Source organism: Tursiops truncatus, chromosome 1 (assembly GCF_011762595.2).
Source record: "Tursiops truncatus isolate mTurTru1 chromosome 1, mTurTru1.mat.Y, whole genome shotgun sequence".
Classification (NCBI taxonomy): Eukaryota; Metazoa; Chordata; class Mammalia; order Artiodactyla; family Delphinidae; genus Tursiops; species Tursiops truncatus.
The window spans coordinates 146,133,023-146,157,617 of record NC_047034.1 but is presented as its reverse complement, the minus strand read 5'-3'; the positions used below and the strand labels follow the sequence as shown (position 1 = coordinate 146,157,617).

The 24,595-nt window shown below is 37.1% G+C and overlaps 1 protein-coding gene across 10 annotated transcripts in view; it reads left to right on the top strand.

Moving 5' to 3' along the window:
• Positions 1 to 24,595, top strand: part of MAST2 (microtubule associated serine/threonine kinase 2) — a 194,700-nt gene that overhangs the window by 67,306 nt on the left and 102,799 nt on the right. For 9 of the 10 annotated variants that reach the window (XM_073790282.1, XM_033867334.2, XM_033867341.2 and 6 more), the window contains exon 4: positions 17,062 to 17,093. In XM_073790282.1, the coding sequence (XP_073646383.1) occupies positions 17,062 to 17,093 (32 nt within the window). The remainder of the gene's footprint in view (positions 1 to 17,061; positions 17,094 to 24,595) is intronic. The other variant, XM_033867333.2, reaches the window with a different exon arrangement.

Here is a 24,595-nt window from a genome sequence, read left to right as displayed (position 1 = left end):
TTTTTTTTTTAATTTTGAAAATTATGACTATCCTAATAAATTATGATCACCATACAAGATGCAATTCAGGTTAGATTTTAGTCCTTAAAAACAAAATCTTGGGGACTTCCCTGGTGGTCCATTGGTTAAGACTCTGTGCTCCCAATGCAGGGTCAGGGAACTAGATCACGCATGCTGCACGTCGCGGCCAAAATGCAAAAATAAATAAATAAAACAGAAAATTTAAAAAAAAAGGAATGTGTATATAATATTTATTAAAAACAAACTTCAAGAACCAGCTAGATTTCAAACATTCTTTTTGAAAGTTATTTCATTTTTAAAAAGATAACGACATATGTATAAGCATGTAACCTAATGATTTCCTCCTGATGCTCTAAATTTCATTTTTGTTTGTTTGTTTGTTTTTGTTTTTTAATTTTTAGCCACACCCCGAGGCATGTGGGATCTTAGTTCCCTGACCAGGGATAGGACCCGCGCCTTCTGCACTGGAAGGCAGAATCTGAACCATTGGACTGCCGGGGAAGTCCCTGTTATTCTTTTTGTGGGAAGTTTGATAAAATAAGAAAAATTGCAATTTGTACTCTTCAATTCTTAGCACCACTGAATATTTTCTTCTTCTCTCTCTTTTTTTTAACATCTTTATTGGAGCATAATTGCTTTACAGTGTTAGTTTCTGCTGTATAACAAAGTGAATCAGCTATATGTATACATATATCCCCATATCCTCTCCCTCTTGCATCTCCCTCTCACCCTCCCTATCCCACCCCTCTAGGTGGTCACAAAGCACCAAGCTGATGAATATTTCCTTCATGTCAGTAAATTAAATGGCTTTAAAAATTGAGTGATTTATCTGTATACTTCCTATTTTTCCTCTGTGCTCTATAGTGTACTCCTATGTTACAGCCAAACCACATTTTTTTGGATTATTTTTTCCATATTCATTTATCTTCTCCAGAAGTTTCCCATTCTTGAATGTTGTTCTCTCCTTTCTTTACCTATCAACCTCTGGTCATCATCCCCATGTAGCAACTAATGTCATCATGGATAATTTCAACATCTTTGCAGAAAAGAATAATCGAAGCAGCTTCAGATCTTTAGAGTTCTCTTTGCTCTTTTTTAACAGCATATTTTCCCTAAGCAGTGCATATTTTTATAGGTGGAGTTGTTTCACCTAGAAATCTTACGATATTCTAAAATTACAACCCCTTATCATCTCTGAATTAAATTCTTGTATTCTCCTGTGTGAAGATCACAATTTGGAGGACTGTGAAATACTTCCTGTAGTTGTGTTTTATTTAACTACTTTTGGAGATTTTAAGAAAAATTGACCAATACAGGCCTCACCAATCCTTTCTCATTTTATATTTTGTAGCTTCATACATTTACTGTATTTTATCATTTCTAAGGCTCTCATCTTTTTACTTTTTAACAGCTCTGAAGTTATAGTATGTTACTTTTGAAGGTGTGTTATACTTTAACTGGCAGTGGTTATTTTGTTTTGCTTACAATTTTTTTTCTAATACCTAAAATAATGACATCCCTTGAAATTAGTAGTTTTTTCAGACTTGATGAAATATATTACCTTACTGGCCTCTGAAAGTGTTTGAGTTTGCAATATATATGTCTCAACTAAAGACCTCTGTCTTTCTTAGCTTTCCTCCTTTTCTTTTTCTAATGTCTTGAAGATCTCTGTTCCCTTGATTCTTTGCTTTTCTTTTAATAAGTTGATCTACTAGTTTGATGTGTTTCCTTTCTATATCATTTGAGATCTGTTTTGTTAGTTTTTCTAAGACCAACTATCCCAACCATTCCAATGTAGTTTTGCTTTTGGGGTATCTGTTGCAAATGGCAATCAGTAAGTTACCACTACCCCCACCCCCCACCCCCCACCCCCGGGCAAACTGGTGAATTTGTCTATTTACATTTGTTATGAACTGTTTCTGCCATATTATTTCTTACATTCCATGTCCTGCATTTCCATGCCTTACAGCTCCTTTTCTTCTTTGCCATTTAAAAATATTGATAGAGTTTTTTGGCTTGTGTTCTTATTTGATTTTTCCAACTCTACTGGTGAATTAGAACAAATTCAGATTTTAACCCCCCTCCTGAACAACACAAGGACTCCTTCCTTCTCATCACCCCCTCCAAACGTACATGCTATTTTTGTCCAGTATTTTTAAAAATTCCACAAGTTGGATATTTCTGTTGTTATTTATACAGTCAGTACTTAACTGAGATTTATGTATCTTTGCTAGTTTTCTTGGTCAATATTCATTTTTGGGTCTTAGACTTTCCTCCTGGGATCATTTTTCTTCTTCCTAAAGTATGTCATTTAACATTAGTATAGTTATGTTAGTAGTAAATACTTATATTTATTTAAATGTCTGTTTTAAATACTTTTGACCTTGAAAGATGGTTTGTATAGGTACACAATTTTGTGTTGATAGTCATTTTCTCTCAGACTTGCACATATTATTCAGCTATCTTTTGGTTTCCATCATTGCTATTGAGAAATATATTGATACTCTAATTGTCATTCCATTGAAGGTTATGGATCTTATTTTCTGTCTCTTAAGATTTATTTTTGTCTTTGGTGTTTTTCTTTCTTTTTAAAAAAACTTAATTATTTATTTTGGCTGCGTTGGGTCTTCGTTGCTGCGCATGGGCTTTCTCTAGTTGCGGCAAGCAGGGGCTACTCTTTGTTGCGGCGCGCAGGCTTCTCATTGTGGTGGCTTCTCTTGTTGTGGAGCACAGGCTCTAGGTGCCCGGGCTTCAGTAGCTGTGGCACACAGGCTCAGTAGTTGTGGCGCACAGGCTTAGTTGCTCCGCAGCATGTGGGATCTTCCCAGACCAGGGCTCGGACCTGTGTCCCCTACATTGGCAGATGGACTTTTTTAACTACTGTGCCACCAGGGAAGTCCCTGGTGTTTTTCAATATTATTATCATTTACCTGGTCTAGATTTTTTAAAAATTAATCCTACTTGGGGTACATTTTGCTTCCTATATATTGTGTATTCATTTCTATTATCAGTTTTGGGAATTTCTTAGCCATTATCTCTTCAGATATTGTTAACATCTGCATTTACTGTTTGCCTTCTGGGACTCGAATTGGGCATATGTTGAACACGAGTGCTAGACAGAGAAGAGTATATACTCTGTATTCCGTGTAAAGAAAATGACAAAACGGCAAAACTGACCTATAAAGTTTAGAAATCAAGAAGATGGTTTTCCTGGGGAGTGTAGGTAGTGACTGGAGGAAGGGACATGAGGATGCTTCTGGATTGATGGTAATAATTCATTTTTTAAAAATCTGGCTGTTGGTTACACTAGTGTGTTCAGTTTGTGAAAGTTTGAGTTGTATGCTTATGTGCATTTTTCTGTATTTATAGTGTATTTCAATAAGAGTAAAAAAGTATTTGTTGTCTTCTTTCATCCAGTTGGTCACCGAAGTATAGGATGGTATTTTCATCAGCAGTGGATTCTGAGTGGCCCCTAGAGTGTTGTTCTCTACTCCTGCTCTCACCTCAAACAGTGTTATTTATGTTAGGCACACTATATGGGTTTAATTACAAGTTCTATAAAGAGATATCTAGTCTTTCAGTTGTGGAGAAAGCCCCCACCTCCCAACCCCTGCCTTGCTTTTATATGTTAGTTGAGAAGTTGTCTCCAAAACCCAACCCTCTATCCACTTCCAGTGGAGTGGAAGATTGAGTTATGTTTCTTAAAGGCTGTTAATTTCCTTTTCTGGGAAGAGTGCAGCTACTCAGTGGAAGAGGAATGAATGAATGAATAAATAAATAAATATAAGTGAGAATTCAAATAGAAAATGTGGTGAGGGAGACTCAGTTTGGGAGCTGTCTCAGGCAGAGATAGTTTTAACCCACAGTCATCTCCATGCTGGTGGCTATTGATATAAAGGACAAACATAAGCCTTGTGACTCTTGGCTTGCATATTTACTTGTGGGGGTAGTGGTTGTTGCCTTTAGACACTTGGCCTTTGTCGTTTCTTTGGAAATATTTTATGGGTTTAGTCATTGTGAATAATGAGTAATGCATATAGATAGTGATTCCTCATGTGAAGAGCACCATCTTATTTTGTATGTAATACCTTTAGAAGTTTGTTTTGTGGACAAGTGAAAGGGAGTGAGGGGTTGTTTCTCTAGAATTTAGTATGTACAGCTTTCTTTGCAGCTTCAGAATATAGTTCAAGAAAAGAGAGATATATCATTTTCGGCAGACAGTGTCAAAATATGTCAACTTGAGGGATCCAACACGGTAATAAAAATTTTAGAGACTCTAAACAATATATCCTTGAGTTTTGGGGGCAGAGTCAGCAATTCATCCATTAGCGTTTAAACCTTGTTGGAGGTGGGTCAGATTAGAAAAATGCAACTTATTATTATTAATGATAATCCAAACTGTCAAGTCCTAAGCTTCTTTGCGGGGGGGTGGTTAAAAACCGTATTTTGTTTTTAGAGCAATTTTAGGTTTACAGCAAATTTGAGAGGAAGGTCAGATATTTCTCATATACTCCTTGCCCCCGCACATGCATAACCTCCCCCATTATCAGTATCATTCACCAGAATGGTACTTTTTTTTAACCAAGGATGAACCTACATTGACACATCATAATCACCCAAAGGCCTTAGTTTACTTTAGGATTCACTCTTGGTGTTATATATTCTGTGGGTTGGGACAAATGTATAATGACATATCCATAATTATAATATCGTACACAGTATTTTCACTGCTCTAAAAATCCTCTGTGGTCTGCCAGTTCATCTCCCCGTGCCCCCACCCCTGGCAACCACTGATCATTTTACTGTGTCCATAGTTTTACCTTTTCTAGAACATCATATAGTTGTAATCATACAGTATGTAGTATTTTCAGATTGGTTTCTTTCATTTAGTAATATGCATTTAATTTTCCTTCATGCCTTTTCATGGCTCAATAGCTCATTTCTTTTTAGTGCTGAATAATATTCCATTGTCTAGATATACCACAGTTTATTTATCTGTTTATCTACTGAAGGACACCTTGATTGTTTCCAAGTTTTAGCAATTATAAATAAAACTGCTACAGACATCTGTGTGCAAGTTTTTGTGTGGACGTGAGTTTTCAGCTCCTAGTGCAATTGCTGGGTCATAAAATAAGAGTATGTTTAGTTTCGTAAGGAGTTGCCAAACTGTCTTCCAAAGTGGCTGTACCATTTTGCATTCCCACCAGCAGTGAATAAGAGTTCCTGTTGCTCCATATCCTAACCAGCATTTGGTGTTGTAGTGTTCCAGATTTTGTCCATTCTTATAGGTGTGTAGTACTGTCTCATTATTTGGATTTGCATTTCCCTGATGACATATGATATGGAGCATCTTTTTTATGAAAACCTTAAGCTTTTAAATGTGTTTTCTTATTGTAGCCTTGGAATAACTTTTATGATATAGGCAAAATAGGTATTTTTATCTCAGGTGTGCAGATAAGAAAAATGAGATTTAGAAAGGCTTTTAATGACTGACCAGGATTTATGAGCAGAGTAAATAGTAGAACTGTGTTTAAATATTTTTTTGACTCTGAGCCCTGAGTTCTTTATGCCATGTAGAAATATCCTGTTAGGATCATCAGCCTCTTTTTACTGTTCTTCAAACTCATATGAGAATAACACATATCATCTGTGTCACAATTTATAGAATAAAATACTTTTGTATACATTATTTTATTTGACCTTTATAAGCACTATATCTGAGCTTTAGAGGTAGGTGAAATCCCAGGCCACAGAAGTTATATGTCATTGAGCCATAACATGCACCTAGTTTTCTTAACTTAAAATTTTGTGCTCTTTTCCATGTTTCTTAATATGATTGTATAATGTAAATATTTTGTCATTGGAACCTGTTCTCAGGGTGAGGACATCTGAATTTAATGGAACAAGAGGAGTGAAATACATTAGAGTTTCATAGGCGCACCATAGCTACATATACGTTGATTTCCCCTTGGTTCCTGACCTCAAGATACACTCACACTCAAGTGTAAATAAGTGGAGCTAAAACGCCATAATGCCCAGAGCAGTTGTAATGGTACATTTGCTACACAGGAAAGGGAGGTTTTTGTGCATCCCAGCAGAATGCTTGCTGCCAGAGTGGAGGAAAAGCTTGTATTCGGGAATAATGGTCCTTTTAAGGCCACTTAGTAAATGGTATAAAAGTGGATTTCCTTGGTAGGTAATGGTTTTGTTTTGTTTTGTTTGTTTGTTTGTTTCCCTCTCCTGAAAACTTTAAAAAAACAAAACAAAACAAAAACAAACAGTGGAATAATAGCTACCATCCTGAAGACTGTCAGTAAATAATATAAGTGATAGCAGAGTGTATCCTTTCTCTAGTAAAGCCTCTTTTGCTGACCGAATTGCAGTTGACAGTTTTCATCAATATAACTCCAAATGAGCAAGACCCTATGTGAGCCTTATAATGATGACAGTGATAATAGTAAGTACCATTTACTTACGTTACTGATTCACTGATTTATTCATCAAACGTTCATTTGGTACTTACTAGGCCAGGTATTGTGCTGGGTGCTAGTAATGCCATTGTGAGCAAGAATGATCTCTCCTCCTCCAGCTAACAGTCAGTCTCAGAAAACAGACAATTAAGCAACTAATTGTAGTAAAGTGTTGGAATTAAATAGAGGTAGGCTGGGGAAACTGTGTATAGGGAAATCTCAGAGGAAATGAGGTTTAAGCTAAGGTCCAAGAATGTATAAAAAGAGCAAAGGAAAAGGCAGAGAGAACAATAGCTGTGAAACCCTGAGGGTGAGAGAGAGAGTATGGTGTGTCTAAAAGATCAAAACTCCAACAAGCCTGGAGAATTGTGCAAATGATGCTAGAGAGGAAGGCAGTAGCAGCTAGGCAGTGCCCTATAGGCTACAGGAAGGATTTTAGACTTTATCCGTTAAGGGTTATTAAGGGTTTTTAAGAAGAGAAATCACCCAGTCAGTTCTGCATTTTAAAAAGATCTTTTTGACTGCATTATTTGTTTTGTTAAACTCATATATTACCACTTAGCAAATAGATACTTATTACATGATATTTACATTGATATAACATTAAGAATCAAGGGGAACAAAACTAAAGTGAGGTCTGTTAGGAGAATGTTACAGGATGATGCTGGCTTGGACTAGGAGACATAGCAGTGGAAGTAAAGTGAAATTGACTAAAGGTAGGTATTTTGGAGGTAAAACTGGCAAGGCTTGATGAATAATTGGATGTGTAGTGTGAGAGAAAGTGAAGAATCAAGAATGACTCTGAGTTTGGTGGTACCATCACTGAAATGGAAAACAGAGAAGGAGCAAGTTTGCATAGAAAGATAAGTTGAGTTTTCAGACATATTAAGGACAAGGTAGTTGTATATAAAACTATATACAACTGTATAGTGGAGAGAGATCTGGGATGAAGATACAAATATTGGCATCATCTGTAAAATGTGTGTAGAGAGGAGTTTCCAGGGAGAGCTTTAAGGACAATCAGCATTTGAGCATCTAAGCTGAAGGAAGTTGTTTAAGTAGTGATAAGAGGTAAAACAGGGTAGTGTGATTTCGTGGATAGAAAAGTCATTCGAAACAGAAGAATGAATAATACTGTCAGATGCTGCTGAGCAGTCAAGCCCAAAAACGAAAAGGTAGACTAAAAATGTAGCAAAGGTTCTTTACATAGAGACCATTGGTAACCTGGCAAGAATGGCTTAAATGGGGTGGTAAGGTCTCGGGATATCTGCAGTGTGTGAAGAAAATAGAAGGTGAGACATTGGAGACAGTGAATGTAGACAGCTCATTCAAGAAGTGTGACTGTGAAGGGAAAAAAGAATTGATAAGGCAGTGGTTGAAGAGGGGTATGTAGTAATTAAGGGAAATATTTTTCTAATCTCAAGGTGGGATAGACTTGAATGTGTTCAGAATGCTAATCAGAACATCGTGAGTCCAGAGATAACTAGTAGGTCAGAAAAGGTTGGATGGGACAGGCTTCACCTGATGTAATGTATTGTCAGATATTACCATCCTACTTTCGAAGAGTAAGTGACGAGTCAGAGAATTTATGGTTATTTGCCTAAATGGATGGTCTTCTTACCTCAGCCAAATTTCCTGATTATGCAGCTTTCTTCCTCAGCCTGCTATGAATATTCTCTGGGAAAGGGAGGACTGGGAAATCATTGTTCCTTGGACTACCTTTATCTGATTGGAGACCAGTTCTTCTTCTCCTTTCCTTAGGCCTGTCTGTATGGTACTGGAAAGCTTGGCACAGAATGTACTGATCTGGAACCCTGGGCATCCATCTTGCCAATGTAGGCTTTTGTGTAGGTGCAAGAAGTGGGTAAGGAATGCAGAAGGGATGGATTTCCATGGATGCATTTCCTTGTTTAAAGAGGATTCAGAGACGCATTTTATAGAATTTTTGTTTATGGTTATTGCCCCCAAATATAAATCCACCTCATGTTATCTATTTAAACTATTCAAGAAGCCAGAACTGTCATGTAGGTTCAAAGAATGATATTCCCAGTGTTACATAGGTTGTTTCAGAAAATAGAAAAAGAGGACACACTTTCCTAGCACATTTTATGAGGATAGTATAACCATGAAGCCAAAACTGACAAGGACAATCTGAGAAGAAAAAGTACATAGGCCAATCTTATTTATTAACATATAGGCAAAAAATCCTAAAGAAAAGCCTCCAGACCCCAGATGGTTTTATTAGTGAAATAACACCAATCTTACACAAACTCTTGTAGAAAATAGAGGAGGCAGGAACACTTCACAGCCAGTTTTAGGAGGCTGGCATAATTGTTATACCAGAATCTGACAAAGGCATTATAATAAAAGAAAACTGGAGACCATTATCCCTTCTGAACATAGGTGTAAAAATCATTAATAAAATATTAGCAAAGATAATCTAATGGTGTATTTGACAAAGTTGGATTTAACCCAGGAATGCGAGATTAGTCTAATACTAGAAAATCAATCACTGTAATTTACCACATTAACAGAATAGAGGAGAAAAACCATATGATTATTTCAGCATATGCAGAGAAAGTACTTGGCAAAATCAATACTCATTACTGATAAAAACTCTAAACAAATTAGGAATAGAAAGGAACTTTATCAATTTGATCAAAGTGGCCTATGAAAAATCTGCAGCTAACATCATATTTAGTAGTAAAATGTTGAACTCTTTCCCTCTACAATCAAATGAGAAACAAGGCAAGGATGTGTACCACAGACAATCCTAGAAAGTGGAAAGAAGTAAAACTATTTATAGAGAACATGATTGTTTATATAGAAAAATCCTAGGGAATGTACAAAACAGTCATTACAACTATAATAATGAATTTAAGTTGTAATATATACAGTTAATATATAAAAAATTGATTGCTTTCCCATACCAGAGCAAGCAATTGGTAAGTGAAATAAAGATTTTATTTACAATAGCTTCAAAAATCATCTTAACTTTATATAATATTATACAACAACTATACTTCAATTAAAAAAAATCTTCTGGGCTTCCCTGGTGGCGCAGTGGTTGAGAGTCCACCTGCCAATGCAGGGGACACGGGTTTGTGCCCCGGTCCGGGAAGATCCCACATGCCGCGGAGCGGCTAGGCCCGTGAGCCATGGCCACTGAGCCTGCGCGTCCGGAGCCTGTGCTCCGCAACGGGAGAGGCCACAACAGTGAGAGGCCCGCGTACCGCAAAAAAAAAAAAAATCTTCCTAGAGATAAACTTAGCAATAGAAGTACAAGATCTTTTTGCTGAAAACTATAAAACATTGCTTAGAGTAATTAAAGCAGGTCTAAGTTAGTGGAGAAATACTGTGTTCATGGATATAAAGACTCAATATTAGGCTGTCACTGCTTTCCAAATTGGTCTGTAATCCCAGCAGGCCTTTTTTGGGTAAAAGTGAATAATCTGTTTCTAAAATTCATATCGAAATGCAAAGAATCTAGAATATCCAAAGCAATATTGAAAAAGAACAAAGTTAAAGCACCCCATGATCTGACTTCAATACTTGATATAAAGCTACATGATCAAGAAAGTGTGGTGCTGGCATAGGCTAGAAAAATAGATCAGTAGAGTGCAGTAGAGAGCCAGAAATAGCCCATTCTATTACAATTTGATTTTCAACAAAGGTGGCAAAGCAATCTGTTGAGGAAAAGATAGTGTTTTTAATAAATGGTGCTGGAATAAGTGGATAGCATATGGGAAAAAAATGAGCCTTAACCCCATCTCACATATTACCCCAAAATTAATTCAGACGTGGATCATAAACATATGTGGACCTAAACATAAAGGCTAAAACCATAAAGCATATGGAAATAAAATGTAGGAAAATATTTTTGTGTCCTTGGCATGGGCAGAGTTTTCTTAGACAAGATACTAAAAGCATTAACCATTAAAAAAAATACTGGCAAATTGACCTTCGTTAAAGTAAAAACTTTTGTTCATCAAAAGATGCCACTTATGGGCTTCCCTGGTGGCGCAGTGGTTGAGAGTCCGCCTGCCGATGCAGGGGACACGGGTTCGTGCCCTGGTCCGGGAAGATCCCACATGCCGCGGAGTGGCTGGGCCCGTGAGCCATGGCTGATGAGCCTGCGCGTCCGGAGCCTGTGCTCCACAACGGGAGAGGCCACAACAGTTAGAGGCCCGCGTACTGCAAAAAAAAAAAAAAAAAGAAAGAAAAAAAAAGAAAAGATGCCACTTATGGTGGGGGATGGTGGTGGTGTGATGAATTGGGAGATTGGGATTGACATATATGCACTAATATGTATAAAATGGATAACTAATAAGAACCTGCTGTATAAAAAAATAAATAAAATTCTAAAATTAAAAAAAAAAGAGGACAGAAGCGTATTATCTAGAGAAATAGAGGTCAATCAGCAGAAGAATTAAAAGAGAAAGGTTAAAAGTAGCCTCGTGGAACTGAAGGTTGAGGAGAGAGGATGAAAGGATTGTTCGCTATATTCGAAGTTGTTCTATAGTGTTTGTGTGGTTTTTTTAAACCAGATGCGTGTGTCATTTTGATAAGAATGAAGTCAACTTCTCTTGCCCCTGTTATTCTCTGCTTGAGCACTGAACCCAACTTGTAACTACTTTAGTTATGTGTGTGATGACTCAGTTACTGTCTTTCTTCCCATTAGACTGTAAGCTCCATGAGGACAAGAAACATCTGTCTTTTTCAAAAAAAAAAAAAGATGCCACTTATGGGAATTCCCTTGTGATCCAGTGGTTAGGACTTCACGCTTCCACTGCAGGGGGCATGGGTTTGTTCCCTGGTCGGGGAACCAAGATCCCACAAACCGTGTGGCATGGCAAAAAAAAAAAAAAAGAAGACACCACATATAACTTCACTAGGCAAGCCACAGGCTGGGAGAAAATATTCATCAAAATATCTAATAAAGGACTTGCATCTAGAATATATGAAGAACGCTTACAACTCAATAATAAAAAGATAAATAGTCCAGTTATAAAAGGGGCAAAATATTTTAAGGTAATTCATACAAGAATATGTACTGATGGCTAATAAGCACATTACAAGATGCTCAACATCATTATTCATCAGGAAAATGGAAATCCACAGTGAGATACCGCTACACACTCACAAGAATGGCTGAAATTTAAAATACTGATATCATATCTTGGCATGAATGTAGAGCAATTCTTATATTATTGAGGGTAACCTATATTAGCTAGAATGTGGAGCAATTGAAACTCTCATACATTGTTAATGGAAGTGTAACATGGTATAATCACTTTAGAAAAAGATCTGGTAGTTTCTTATAAAACTAAACATACATCTATCCTATAGCCCAGCAATTACACTCTTATTTACTCAAGACAAATGAGACATAGGCCTATTAAAAAGACTTGTACAGGAATGCTAATAGCTCAAAACTGGATATAACTCAAATGTCCATTAGTAGGAGAAAGGATTAATAAACTGTGGTATATTAATATGATTGGATATTCGTACTGTTATATACAACCACATGGATGAATTTCTGAAACACTATACTGAGTGAAAGAAGGGGTTATATAAAGAGGTTCATATTTGTATAATTCCATTGATACGAAGCTCTGGTGAAAGAAAATCTATGGCGAAAATATGGGAATAGTGTTTGCTTGGGGCAAGGGAATAGTGGTTTGTTGGGAATTTACCAAGAAAGGACATGATGAAACTTTCTGAATTGATGGAAATATTCTGTATTTTGATAGGGATTTAGGTTATAAGCATATACATTTATCATACTTATTCATTGGTACACCTAAGGTTTGTGCAGTTCAGCGTTTACCTTAAAAAAAAAAACCCAACATGAAAAAGTTGTAAACAAATACTGAATTCTACTTAATGATATACATACTGAAATGTGTACTGATGTCCACAGTCTACTTTGAGATGCATTAAAAAAAAACCGAAAACAAAATAACAACAACAGAAAAAAAACAGGGACTTCCCTGGTGGTGCAGTGGTTAAGAATCCGCCTGCCGCTGCAGGGGACATGGGTTTGAGCCCTGGTCTGGGAAGATCCCACATACTGCAGAACAGCTAAGCCTGTGCGCCACAACTACTGAGCCTGTGCTCTAGAGCCCGTGAACCACAACTACTGAAGCCTGTGCACCACAACTACGGAAGCCCACACACCCTAGAGCCCATGCTCCTCAGCAAGAAAAGCCATTGCAATGAGAAGCCCACGCACCACAACAAAGAGTAGACCCCGCTTGCTGCAACTAGAGAAAGCCCATGTACAGCAGTGAAGACCCAACGCAGCCAAAAAAAAAAAAAAAAGACTCCTCGCTCCCAATGCAGAGGGCCCGGGTTTGATCCCTGGTCAGGGAACTAGATTCCGCATGCATGCTGCAACTAAGAGTTCGCATGCTGCAACTAAGAAGTCTGCATGCCGCAACCAGGAGTCTGCGTGCTGCAGCGAATATCCCGCGTGCTGCAGCTAAGACCCAGCGCAGCCAAAATAAATAAATAAATAAATATTTTAAAAAACCCAAATGGGTGGATAGATGGCTAAATATGTGACAAAGAAAATATCACAAAATGTTAACAGTTGTACAGTCTGGGTTGTGGGTGTGTATATCGATGTTCACTGTACAAATCTTTTAACTTTTCTGTTTCCTGTGTTTGAAAATTTTCATGTTGTATTGGGAAGAAAATGGTGTTACTGGTGTAATGAAATACAACTCTTGATTTAGTTAAAAAATACACTATAATGGCAACAAGAAAATGTAAGCTATCTAGAAATAAATATAACAAAAGATTTGTATAATCTTTATGTGAAAATGTATCAAACTTTATTAAAACATATTAAAGAAGACCTAAATAAATGGAGAGATTTACCATGTTCTTATATAGTGGTTGTCTGTATTATAAATGTGTCAGTTATCCTCTAGATTGAGTGCAGTGTCAAGTTTTAATCTACAACTTGATCCTAAAATTTATATGGAAGAGCAGAGTCCCAAGAATAACTCCCATAATTTTGAGGACTAATAACAATGTGAGTGGACTTGCCTTACAAATATCAAGATTTATTGTCAAGCTATACCAATTAAACAGCATGGTATAGGCACAGGGGCTGACAGCTCAGTGGAATAGAATATAGTCAAGAAAGACACCCCTGTGTACATGGAAACTTAATATATGACAGAACTGACATTGCATAACATTTAATAAATGGCTTGGGATAATTGATCACTCCTATAGAAAAAAATATAATGGGATTCCTATCTCCCACCATATGCAAAAATAAGTTCCAGGTATATTCACAAACTTAGTGTGAAAAGTAAACCTATAATCTTTTAGAAGAAAATATAAGTAAATGTATTCATGTCTCTGTGTGTCAGGGATGTATTTCTTAATATTTATTTAGGCTGCTCTGGGTCTTAGTTGAGGCATGCGAGCTCTTAGTTGCGGCATGTGTGCGGGATCTAGTTCCCCGACCAGGGATTGAACCTGGGTTCTCTGCATTGGGAGCGAGGAGTCTTAGGGATGTATTTCTTATATGTAAAAATAGATAATATAAAGGAGAATAATAGATTTGATGATATAAAAATTAAATTCTTTGGTGGCTCCATTAAAAAAAAGTAAAAAGACTGAGAGAACATTTTCAGTGAATATAATCCACAAATAATTAGTATCCAGAATATATTAGGTAAATACCTATACTCAATAAGAAAAAAGATAGAAAACCTAATAGAAAAATAGGCCAGGGATATACACTTGACCCTGTGTCTTGGCAGGCTCCCCAGCTGCAGATATGGAGGGCCAACTGTACTGTATGGTGCTGTTTTATCTAAGGGACTTGAACATCTGCAGGTATTAGTATCTGCCAGGAGTTCTGAAACCAATCCCCCGCTGATACCGAGGGACGATTGTAAATAGGCAATTCACAGTTGAGGAAACCCTAATGGCCAATAAACATATAAAACACTGTTTAGCTTCACTAGTAATTATGGGAAATGGCAATTAAACCCATACTGTGATATGATCACAGCCATTAGATTGACAAAAATTAAACAGTTTAATAAATGCCAGGTATTGGCGAGTATGTGAAATCATTTGTTCAACAAATTTCTGAGCATCTACTACTTGCCAGTCACTGTTCTAAGTTGTTGAGGTACATTACTAAATAAAACAGACTAAGATCCCAGCACTCATGGAGCTTAGATTTTAGTGGGGAAAGACAGAAAATGAACAATAAACATTATAAACAAGTAAATTACGTAGTACGTTAGAAGTGGTAAGTGTATGGAAAGTGTATTGGTTATAAAAGCAGAGTGGAGTAAGAGTGTGATGGGGTGGAAAATATGTTGTAATGTTATATAGAGCTATCAGGGTAGTAGGTTTCATTAAGAACTCAGGTGAAAATTGAGCCAAGAGATTTGAAAGCTGTAGGGGTTAGCCAAGGAAATATTTGGGGAAGAGGAGCATTCTAGGCAGAGTGCACAGATTAGCACAAGGCTTTAAGGCAGAAGAATACCGAATGTGTTTGACAAACAGTAAAGTCCAGTGTGGCTGGATCAAAATGTGCAAGTGTGCATGGGAGAGAGGAGGTCAGAGAGATACTGGGGAAGGGTGGTGGGTCACCCATTTAGGTCTTGACTTTTATTCTTGAATGAAATGGGGAGCCATTCCAGGATTTTGAGTAGGAGTGTTGTGATCTTACTGACCTTTAAAAGGATCACTCTGTTAAGAATAGACCATGTGGGTTAAGGATAGAAGCAGGAATGGGATACCAGTTGGAGACAGTTGTGAGGCTGGGGAGAGACCATGGTGGCTTGGATCATAATAGCAAAACCCAAGAGATTCTGTAACTCATTTAGCAGTAAAACCTGACCTAATTTGAACTCTTCTGGTGACAAAACTGAACTGAGACTAGAGTTTTTATCACATTTATTGTGGCTGTCATACACTTTACTGGAGAAATCTTAATGTTTTTGATGTATTTTGTTGGTGACCTAGTCTTTGTTGAGGGTGTTATATATTATATATATATGTGTGTGTGTGTGTGTGTATATATATATATATATTACTATATATATATATATATATATATATATATATATTACTATTACTTTAATTACCCACCCCCAATTCTGATTTCTAAAACATGACTAAATCCAAGGTTTTTGGTTAAGAGATTGTAAGCATGTAAGTCTTTGGAGATAGTGGAAAATGGTTGTATTCTGGCTGTATTTTAAATTTAAAGCCATTAAGAATTCCTGTTGGATGGGATGTGGGGTGTGTTAAAAACAAGAGTCCAGATGTCCAGGGTTTTGGTCTGAACAACAGGAAGAATAGAATTACCGTCATCTGAGATGGGGAAAGGCTATGGTTGGAGTCCGTTTTGGTGGAGAGAACACATTCAGTTTTGGACACTTTGGATTTGAAGTGTTGAGAAGGCAATTGATTATAAGTGTCAGGAGTTTGGGAGACAAGTCTGGAAAGGAGAACTCTTAGGAAATGTTGGAGGGGAAAGGTAAATTGGTACAGTCATTTTGGGAGCAATTTCTGATGCAGTTTCTGACTTAGTTCATGCCACATCTAAGTGTATACTTCCAAGAAACTTTTTATACATGTGCATGAGGAAGCAAGTACTACAGCATGTTTATAGGAGCATTGTTTTGATGGAGAAGAAAAACATGGGAAGAAAATTAAATTTCCATTTACTGGAGAATGGATAAATAAGTACTGTAAAAATCTGTAGACTGGACTACTGTACTATAGATGTATGAACTAAAGTGAAATATATTCATATGGGTGAATCTCCTAATTATAATGTAGATTGATGTCAGCAGATGAATATATACAGTGTTTTAAGTATATAATTTAAAAATGTGTAAAACAATACTAATAATTTACGGATATATGTAATAAAAATAAAGACACTTATGGAAAAGATAAACAAAAAATTAAGAATAGTTGTTAAGTGGAGACTAGTGGGAGGTGGGACTTGATAAATTTAGAAAGCAAGTCACAGGGGCCCATCTGCTATTGCAAGGGTTATTTCTCATGTCAGTGGTGTGTATAGTCATCTCTTTGTGATATTATTATCATAATAATAAATTATTTATTATAATAAATAATTTATTATAATAATAATAAATTATTATTTATTTGTCAAAAATATTTTATAATTAAAGAAAATATTCCATTTCATTCCTTTCATATCACTGACTCTAATGATATGAGTCCTTTACAATTCATCAGCCATTGATGGCTGGCCCAGTGAATACCTGGAATCTTCATTGGCCAGTTGGTTCCATCTAGTGGTGAAAGTGCTGCAAGTATTCCGTGAGACATTCATTTTGGGAAGGAAGAATGAGATGATAGATAGTTAACCAGACTGCTTATTATTTCACTAAAATTTGAGAGACAAAGAAGAAGGTTATTATTTAGAAATATTGAGTTTTTGCCATTATTAATATGATGCTATAAATCTTCTAGGACATTTAGTACAGACCTGTAGGACTCAGATGGGTCCTTATTTCTCTCTAACTTATGTTTGTGTTTTGCTTTTCAGAAGGAGTTGAGCCTTCCAAGAAGAGGCAGCTTGTAAGTAGATGATGATTATGATTATGATTATGATATCCTGCTTAGGAATCCCTCCTGGGGACTGTTCTCAGTATCACTCAGAGGACTCTCATTCATGAGTGTTTTTTTTCTGTGGACTCCTGTCTGGGCCAGTGAAACCAGTGGGCCAGCCAACTTCTTTCACTAGGTCAGCTCCTCCCCTCTCCCTCATCAGTCCCCACCCCAGATCCTCTTCTCTGTGTCAGTTTTTGCCTAGGGTCTGGGGGAAAGCTGCCACTTAAATACCCATCACAGTCTTATGCTTGTGTTTTGGGCTTTACTGAGTTTTAGTAGAGTCAAGCTTTTTTAGAATGTTAAAATTGAAACTCTTAGCATCTACATCTGTCCCATAGCATGGTACTAGGGAGAGGTCAACAAGTTGGGGCAAAAAAAGCTACGTTTGGGTTCACGGTTGGAATAGGGCTGTCGTTTACCTTTTTGTTCTCTTCTGGCTTCAGGGCTGGGGAAATTCGTTAATAATGTTTGTCTCTGGGGCTTCCCTGGTGGCGCAGTGGTTGAGAGTCCACCTGCCAATGCAGGGGACATGGGTTCATGCCCCGGTCCGGGAATATCCCACATGCCGTGGAGTGGCTGGGCCCGTGAGCCATGGCTGATGAGCCTGCGTGTCCGGAGCCTGTGCTCCGCAATGGGAGAGGCCACGACAGTAAGAGGCCCACGTACTGCAAAAAAAAAAAAAATCTTTGTCTCTGGATTTCAATTTCATAGGTTTTCTTGGCTTGCTTTTTCTCTAAGACTTCTGTTGGGGTAGTACTGCATATTTGGCTAATCAGAATCATCTAGAATGCTTATTTTTCAGATTAAAAACAAACATTTAAATAATAGAAGCAGTTAAAATGCAGATTCTGAGCTTGTTTAAAATCTCCACGTCGGGGCCTGGGAGCCTGTACTTTTGCACCTGCGAGCACAGCCACTGTGATTTTGCTAAAGAGCCAGATTTGGGAAACACGAAAGGAATAGGGCTGTGTTAAAACGATGGCTTTGAAAAGTCTCTCACAGACATGTATGAGACATGGCTACAGAGAGGACGACAGTATTCCTATTTATTTATTAAGTATACTTTATGTATGTATCATATGCATTTAAAAATGTGTGAAACGCATGGTGTTTCTGTTACTGTCATCCTGGGATTTTGTTTTGTAAAATGCTCCAATGATTAAATTGTCCTCTGAGATTCTTGCAAAGTCCTTTTGGCTGCTTTATGAAAGCTCACTGTGCTTTGATATAAAGAGACTGGAGTTACGAGTCAGCAAACTCCTAGGGTTCAGTCTTGGCTATGTCACTTAATTGGCTTTGTAATGTAGAGGAATTGCTTCATCTCCTCAGTTGCCTTATCTATAAAATGATAAACCATGATGATACCTGTTTTATATATATATAGGTATTAGAAAGATCACTTAATACATGTGGTAGTGCTTCATTTTTTAGTTTTAGTCTAAGGTGTGTTAGTTTCAGAATTCTTGTAAATATATTAGGTTACATTTGGATATATTTCATTATTTAAGAGTCACATTTCTGTCTTTAAATTAATTTCTAGCAGTGGATCTCAATTCTAGGTTCTCAAGTGTCCTGAGTCTTCTAAAAATTGGGCAAGGGCGCTACCAGGACTCTTAATGGAATGATACACTGAGTAGGTATACATAACTGAAGGAGAGTGGCTTTTCAGCATCACGTTCAGCAAATATTTGTACTTGGTCACTTTCCTATTATTTCTGTCATTTTTTTTTTTCTTTTGGTTCCCTTTATTTGGAAGTTCTCTGAGATTTGCCTTTGCTTAAGGTTAGGTGAAATGAATTAAGTCCTGAGGCAGGTAGCTTCTTCTAGGAATGTGTGCCTCTAATGAATAGAGTTTGCTGAGAAGGAAGGATATCCTGTGAAAATGATTTTTATTTGAAACTGGAGGAATTTTTGGATCAATTTAGTTTTTTTATTATTGATTGAATTTTTTCTTTTTTATAAATTTTAATCTTTATTTATTTGGCTGCGTCGGGTCTTAGTTGCGGTGCAGGCTCTAGAGTGTGTGGGCTTAGTTGCCTCGCGGCATGTGGGGTCTTAGTTCCCCAGCCAGGGATCGATCCTGTGTCTCCTACATTGGAAGGCGGATTCTTAACTACTGGACCACCAGGGAAGTCCCAGGACCAATTTAGTTTTAAATTAGAGGAATTTCTTGGTTATTTATTGTAGTTAAAGTTAGGCGTATTCTAACTGCCTTTAAATATTTAATTAATAAAGATCAGAAGTACTTTTTTTTTTTTGGCTGCACTGCGTGGCTTGCGGGATCTTATTTCCCCGACCAGGGATTGAACCCCGGCCCCAAGCAGTGAAAGCACCCAGTCCTTAACCACTGGACCTCCAGGGAATGCGCCAGAAATACTTTTTAATAAAGTAACTCCCGTTTAAACAATTGATCACTCAGTAAATACATACTAATACCTACTGTGTGTTGGGCACTGATCTAAGTTCTGAGGTTATAAGATGCAATTAGACACATTCCTCTATTTTGAAAACTTAGAGTTAAGTAAACCTGAAAAATATATATTTTTTATCTTTAGTATTAGAGCAGAAAGAGTTTTATTCTGGAAGGAATCTTGGAAACATAGATACTAACCTAGGCTTTGCCACTAACAAGTTACATGTGGTTTCAACAGGAACTATCACTTCTGGGCTTGAAATGCCTCACTTGTAAAATGAGGGGGCTGGCTTACCTGATCTCTGTGCTTAGTCATCTCCCCAAATAATTGAAACTCCATGGTACCTCTTCTTCAGAGAGCTGGGCAAGTCTTCGCAGGGAGTATGCAGTAGGAGGCAGAACATGGCTTAGCATCTGAAGTAGAGAAGACAGGAAATTAAGAACCACAAAGCGTAAGGTGTTTTGAATAAGTTTAATCAATACTTAAACATTTGTAGTAAGTGTGGAGAAACTGATGTTAATAAAACGAGTGACTTACCACTTAGCCCATTATTTCTTGTCCTTGTAGCCTAGTCTGGAAAGTTAAAAGTTATTATAATTGTCCTCTGAGTCTTGGTCAGAAGGAGAGGGGTATTGTACTTAGATCCCTGTTTGCTTCTGCCCCAGAATGGCTCTTGCAAGAGCAGAACCTACTGTATGCCCACCAGGTATAAAGGCCCATTTCCTTTGGCATGTTCTCACTAGTATACATTATGGCAGAGAGATTTGGAGTTTGCAACTGGTTTGGTGTTCTTGTCTTTAGAGAGGGAGTCAGATTCATTTAATTAGCATAATGTTAAAATAGCTGAGCAATATAAAATAAATGAAGTTCAGTCATTTTGGAGGCTGTCAGTTGTTATGCTTTTGCATGTAATTTGGTAGTTGCATGAAAATGGACAGGAACTAAAAAATGGATTTCGAGATGTATGTGATATCTTGTCATTATACAAAATGCACTTCTCATTGCAGTGGCTTCTCTTGTGGTGGAGCACGGGCTCTAGGCACGCAGGCTTCAGTAGTTGTGGCACGCGGGCTCAGTAGTTGTGGCTCGCAGGCTCTAGAGTGCAGGCTCAGTAGTTGTGGTGCACGGGCTTAGTTGCTCCGCGGCATGTGAGATCTTCCTGGACCAGGGCTCCAACCTATGTCCCCTGCATTGGCAGGCGGATTCTTAACCACTGTGCCACCAGAGAAGCCCAGGGGTTGAAATTCTAAATCATGTTTTCTAGGAATTTTCTCATTAAGATGATGTTTGAGTAGAGAACAGGAGTCTGGAATGAGTGATGTTGATGTATGTACTGGGCAAGAGCATCCCAGGTAGGGATCCAGCATGTGCCAAGGTCCTGAGGTGGGAACATGCTTGGCAAATAGAAAGGAGGCTGGAGTGGCTGTTGCTAAGTGAACAATGGTGTTGGGGTGGGAGGGTGTAGAAGAACATGAGGCAGGAGCTGGATTTTGTAATGCCTTGTGGGCCACAGAAAGGACTTTGCATTTTATACTAATTGGGACAGAAAGTCAGTGGGTAGTTTTAAGCAGAGAAATGATGTGCTCTGTCAGAGTTTTGGGGGAAGGGCAATTTATTTTACTGAAACATGATTCACATACTGTATAATCACCATTTAAGAATACACAATTCACTGTTTTTTAACATATTCACAAGGTCTTACTATCATTACTACTTTCAATTAGAACATTTTCATCACCCAAAAAGAAACCCCCTACTCCTTTGCAGTCACTCCCCTATTCTACACTCCCTCTAGCCCCTGGTAACCACTAATCTACATCTGTCTTTTTTTTTTTTTTTTTTTGATGTGGACCATTTTTAAAGTCTTTATTGAATCTGTTACAACATTGCTTCTGTTTTATGTTTTGTTTTTTTGGCCGGGAGGCATGTGGGATCTTAGCTCCCCAACCAGGGATCGAACCCTCACCCCCTGCATTGGAAGGTGAAATCTTAACCACTGGACTGCCAGGGAAGTCCCCCTAATCTACATCTGTCTCAATAGATTTGCCTGTTCTGAACATTACATATAAATGGAATTATATAAGATGTGGCTTCTTGTGTCTGGTTTTTTTCACTCAGCATAACTTTTTCAAGATTCATCCATGTTTTAGCACATGTCAGTACTTCATTCCTTTTCAAGGCTAAATAATATTCCACTGTATGTATGTACCATATTTTGTTTATCCATTATCCATCAATGGACATTGTGAGTAATGCTGCTCTGAACATGGATGTACAAGTACCTATTTGAGTCCTTGCTTTCAGTTATTTTGGGTAGATACCTAGAAGTGGAATTGTTGGATCATATGACAGTTCTTTAGCTTTTTGAGGAACCACCATACTGCTTTCCATAGCAGCTGCACCATTTCTTACTCCTACCAACAATACACCAGAATACACCAGGGTTCCAGTTTCTCTGCATCCTAGCTAACACTTGTTATTTTCCATTTTTAAAAGGATAGCCATCTTCACATGAAAAGATGCTCAATACCACTAATTATTAGAGAAATGCAAATCAAAACCACAGTGAGATATCACCTCACACCTGTCAGAATGGCTATCATCAAAAAGTCTACAGATAGCAAGTGTTGGAGAGGATGTGGAGAAATGGGAACCCTCGTACACTGTTGGTAGGAATGTAAATTGGTGCAGCCACTGTGGGGAACAGTATGGAGAGTCCCCCCCAACACTAAAAATAGAACTACCATATGATCCAGCAATTCCACTCCTGGGTGTATATCTGGAAAAAATGGCAACACTTATTAGAAAATATACATGCACCCCAATGTTCATTGCAACACTATTTGCAATAGCTAAGATATGGAAGCAACCCAAGTGTCCATCAACAGATGAATGGATAAAGAAGATGTTATATATAGAAATACATATATGTATGTGTGCATAATGGAATATTACTCAGCCATAAAAAGAATGAAATTCTTCCATATGCATCAACATGGATAGACCTAGAGAATATTATGCTTAGTGAAATAAGATAGACAGGAGAAAGACAAATACTATATGATATCCCTTATATGTGAAATCTAAAAATAATACAAATGATTGTATATACAAAACAGAAACAGATTCACAGGCATAGAAAACAAACTTGTGGTTACCACAGGGGAGAGGGAAGTGGGGAGGAACAAATTAGGGGTACGGGATTAACAGGTACAAACTACTATATATAAAACAGATAAGCAATGAGAATTTACTGTATAACACAGGGAATTATTCCTATTATCTTGTAATAACCCATAATGGAGTATAATCTGCAAAAATACTGAATCACTATGCTGAAACTAACACAATATTGTAAATCAATTATATGTTAATTAAAAAAAATAGCCATCTTAATATGTATGAAGTGGTTTCTCATTGTGGTTTTATTTTGCATTTTCCTAATTACTAGTGATGTTGAGCATCTTTTCATATGATTATTGTTCATTTGTAAACCTTCTCTGGAGAAATCAAGTTCTTTGTCCATTTTTTAATTGGTCTGTTTATTTTTGTTGTTGAGTTGTAAGAATTCTCTCTATATTCTAGATATTCAGCTCTTATCAAGTATATGATTTGTATATATTTTCTTCCATTTTTTGGATTGTGTTTTCACTTTCTTGATAGTGTCCTTGATGCACAAAAGTTTTTAATTTTGATGAAGTTCAATTTATCTATTTTATCTTTTGTTGCTTGAGCTTTTGGTGTCATATCCAAGAAATCATTGCCAGATCCAGTGTCATAAAGATTTCCTCCGTGTGTTTTCTTCTAAGAGTTTTAGCTCTCATAATTAGGCCTTTGATCACTTTTGAGTTAATTTTTCTTTATGATGTAAAGTAAGTATCTAACTCATTGTTTTGCATATGAGTATCTAGTATTCTCAGGACCATTTGTTGAAAAGACTGTCCTTAACCCATTGAATGGTCTTGGCACCCTTGTCAAGTTTTTGACCATACATGTGAAGATTTATTTGGGGGCTCTCTATTCTATTCTGTGGTGTGTATTTCTGTCCTGTGCTAGTACCCCACTGTTTTAATTACTGTAGCTTTGTAATAAGTTTTGAAGTCAAGAAGTGTGAAATCAAGAACCAACTTTGTTCTTCAAGATTGTTTTGGCTATTCAGGGTTCCTTGTGATTCCATATGAATGTTAGGATGAGTTTCTCTATTTCTGCTCTAAAAAAAATTGTTGGGATTTTGATATGGATTGCATGGAATTTGTAGATTGATTTGGGTGATATTGTCAAACTTGACAATATTAAGTCTTCCAATCCATGAGCATGGGATGTTTTTCTATTTAATTTCTTTCAGAAATGTTTTGTAGTTTTCAGTGTACAGGTTTTCACTTCCTTAGTTAAATTTATTCCTAAATATTTTATTATTTGTGATGCTATTATAAATGGAATTATTTCTTAAATTCTTTTTTAGATTGTTCATTGTTAGTGTGTAGATGCAACTGATTTTTACTGGTTGGTTTTGTATTCTCCAGCTTTGCTGAATTTGTTTCTCATTGTGGTTTTGATTTGCATTTCCCTAATGACCAATGATGTTGAGCATCTTTTTGTGTACTTGTTGGCTCTTTGCATATCTTCTTTGGAGAAATGTTTATTCAAATCCTTTGCCCATTTTAAAATGTATGTTGTCTTTTTATTGTTTAATTGTAAGAGTACTTTATTTATTTATTTGTTTATTTATTTATGGCCACGCCATGTGGCGTATGGGATCTTAGTTCCCCCACCAGAAGTCGAACCCACACCCCCTGCAGTGGAAGCACGGATTCTTAACAACTGGACCACCAGGGAAGTCCCTGTAAGAGTACTTTATATATCCTGTATACTAGACCCTTATCAGACACTTGGTTTGCAAATATTTTCTATTCTGTGGGTTGTTGTTTTACTTTCCCGATAGTGACCATTGATGCACAAAAGTTTGTAATTTTGATGAAGTCCAGTTTACCTGCTTTTTCATTGGTTGGGCTTTTGATATCATATCATATCTAAGAAACCATTGCCTAATTTAAG